Source organism: Penaeus monodon, chromosome 27 (genome assembly GCF_015228065.2).
Source record: "Penaeus monodon isolate SGIC_2016 chromosome 27, NSTDA_Pmon_1, whole genome shotgun sequence".
Taxonomy (NCBI): domain Eukaryota; kingdom Metazoa; phylum Arthropoda; class Malacostraca; order Decapoda; family Penaeidae; genus Penaeus; species Penaeus monodon.
This window is the reverse complement of record NC_051412.1, coordinates 26402737-26402980: the sequence shown is the minus strand read 5'-3', so window position 1 is coordinate 26402980 and position 244 is coordinate 26402737. Positions and strand designations below refer to the sequence as shown.

Sequence of the window (244 nt, the reverse complement as noted above, 5' to 3'; positions counted from 1 at the left end):
AAAAAAAAGACCTGTCATCAGAAGCAAATTAAAGGAACGGAATGTTTTTAAAGATTTTTTTTAAAGAATCCAGAAACACCTGAGTCTTATTCCATGAGATGTGAGCCCCTGAGATGCTGGTGTGTCCGCGGGGGCTCATCTAGTGTTTTCGTGCCCCAGTGTGAGCTCCGGGCGCCGGCCTCCTCAGCAGCTGACACCAACAGCTGTCCCTTCTGTTTCAGGACGGCGGCGCTGTGATGGCTGC

The 244-nt window shown here is 50.4% G+C and overlaps 2 protein-coding genes across 2 annotated transcripts in view; both read left to right on the top strand.

Moving 5' to 3' along the window:
- The window catches only part of LOC119590733 (longitudinals lacking protein, isoforms H/M/V-like), a gene marked incomplete in the record, with an annotated part of 51210 nt that overhangs the window by 39034 nt on the left and 11932 nt on the right, over positions 1 to 244 (top strand).
- Positions 237 to 244, top strand: part of LOC119590734 (B-cell lymphoma/leukemia 11A-like) — an 801-nt gene continuing 793 nt past the window's right edge. Inside the window, exon 1 of the mRNA XM_037939425.1 lies at positions 237 to 244. This exon is cut by the window's right edge and continues 793 nt beyond it. Within this exon, the coding sequence (XP_037795353.1) occupies positions 237 to 244 (8 nt within the window).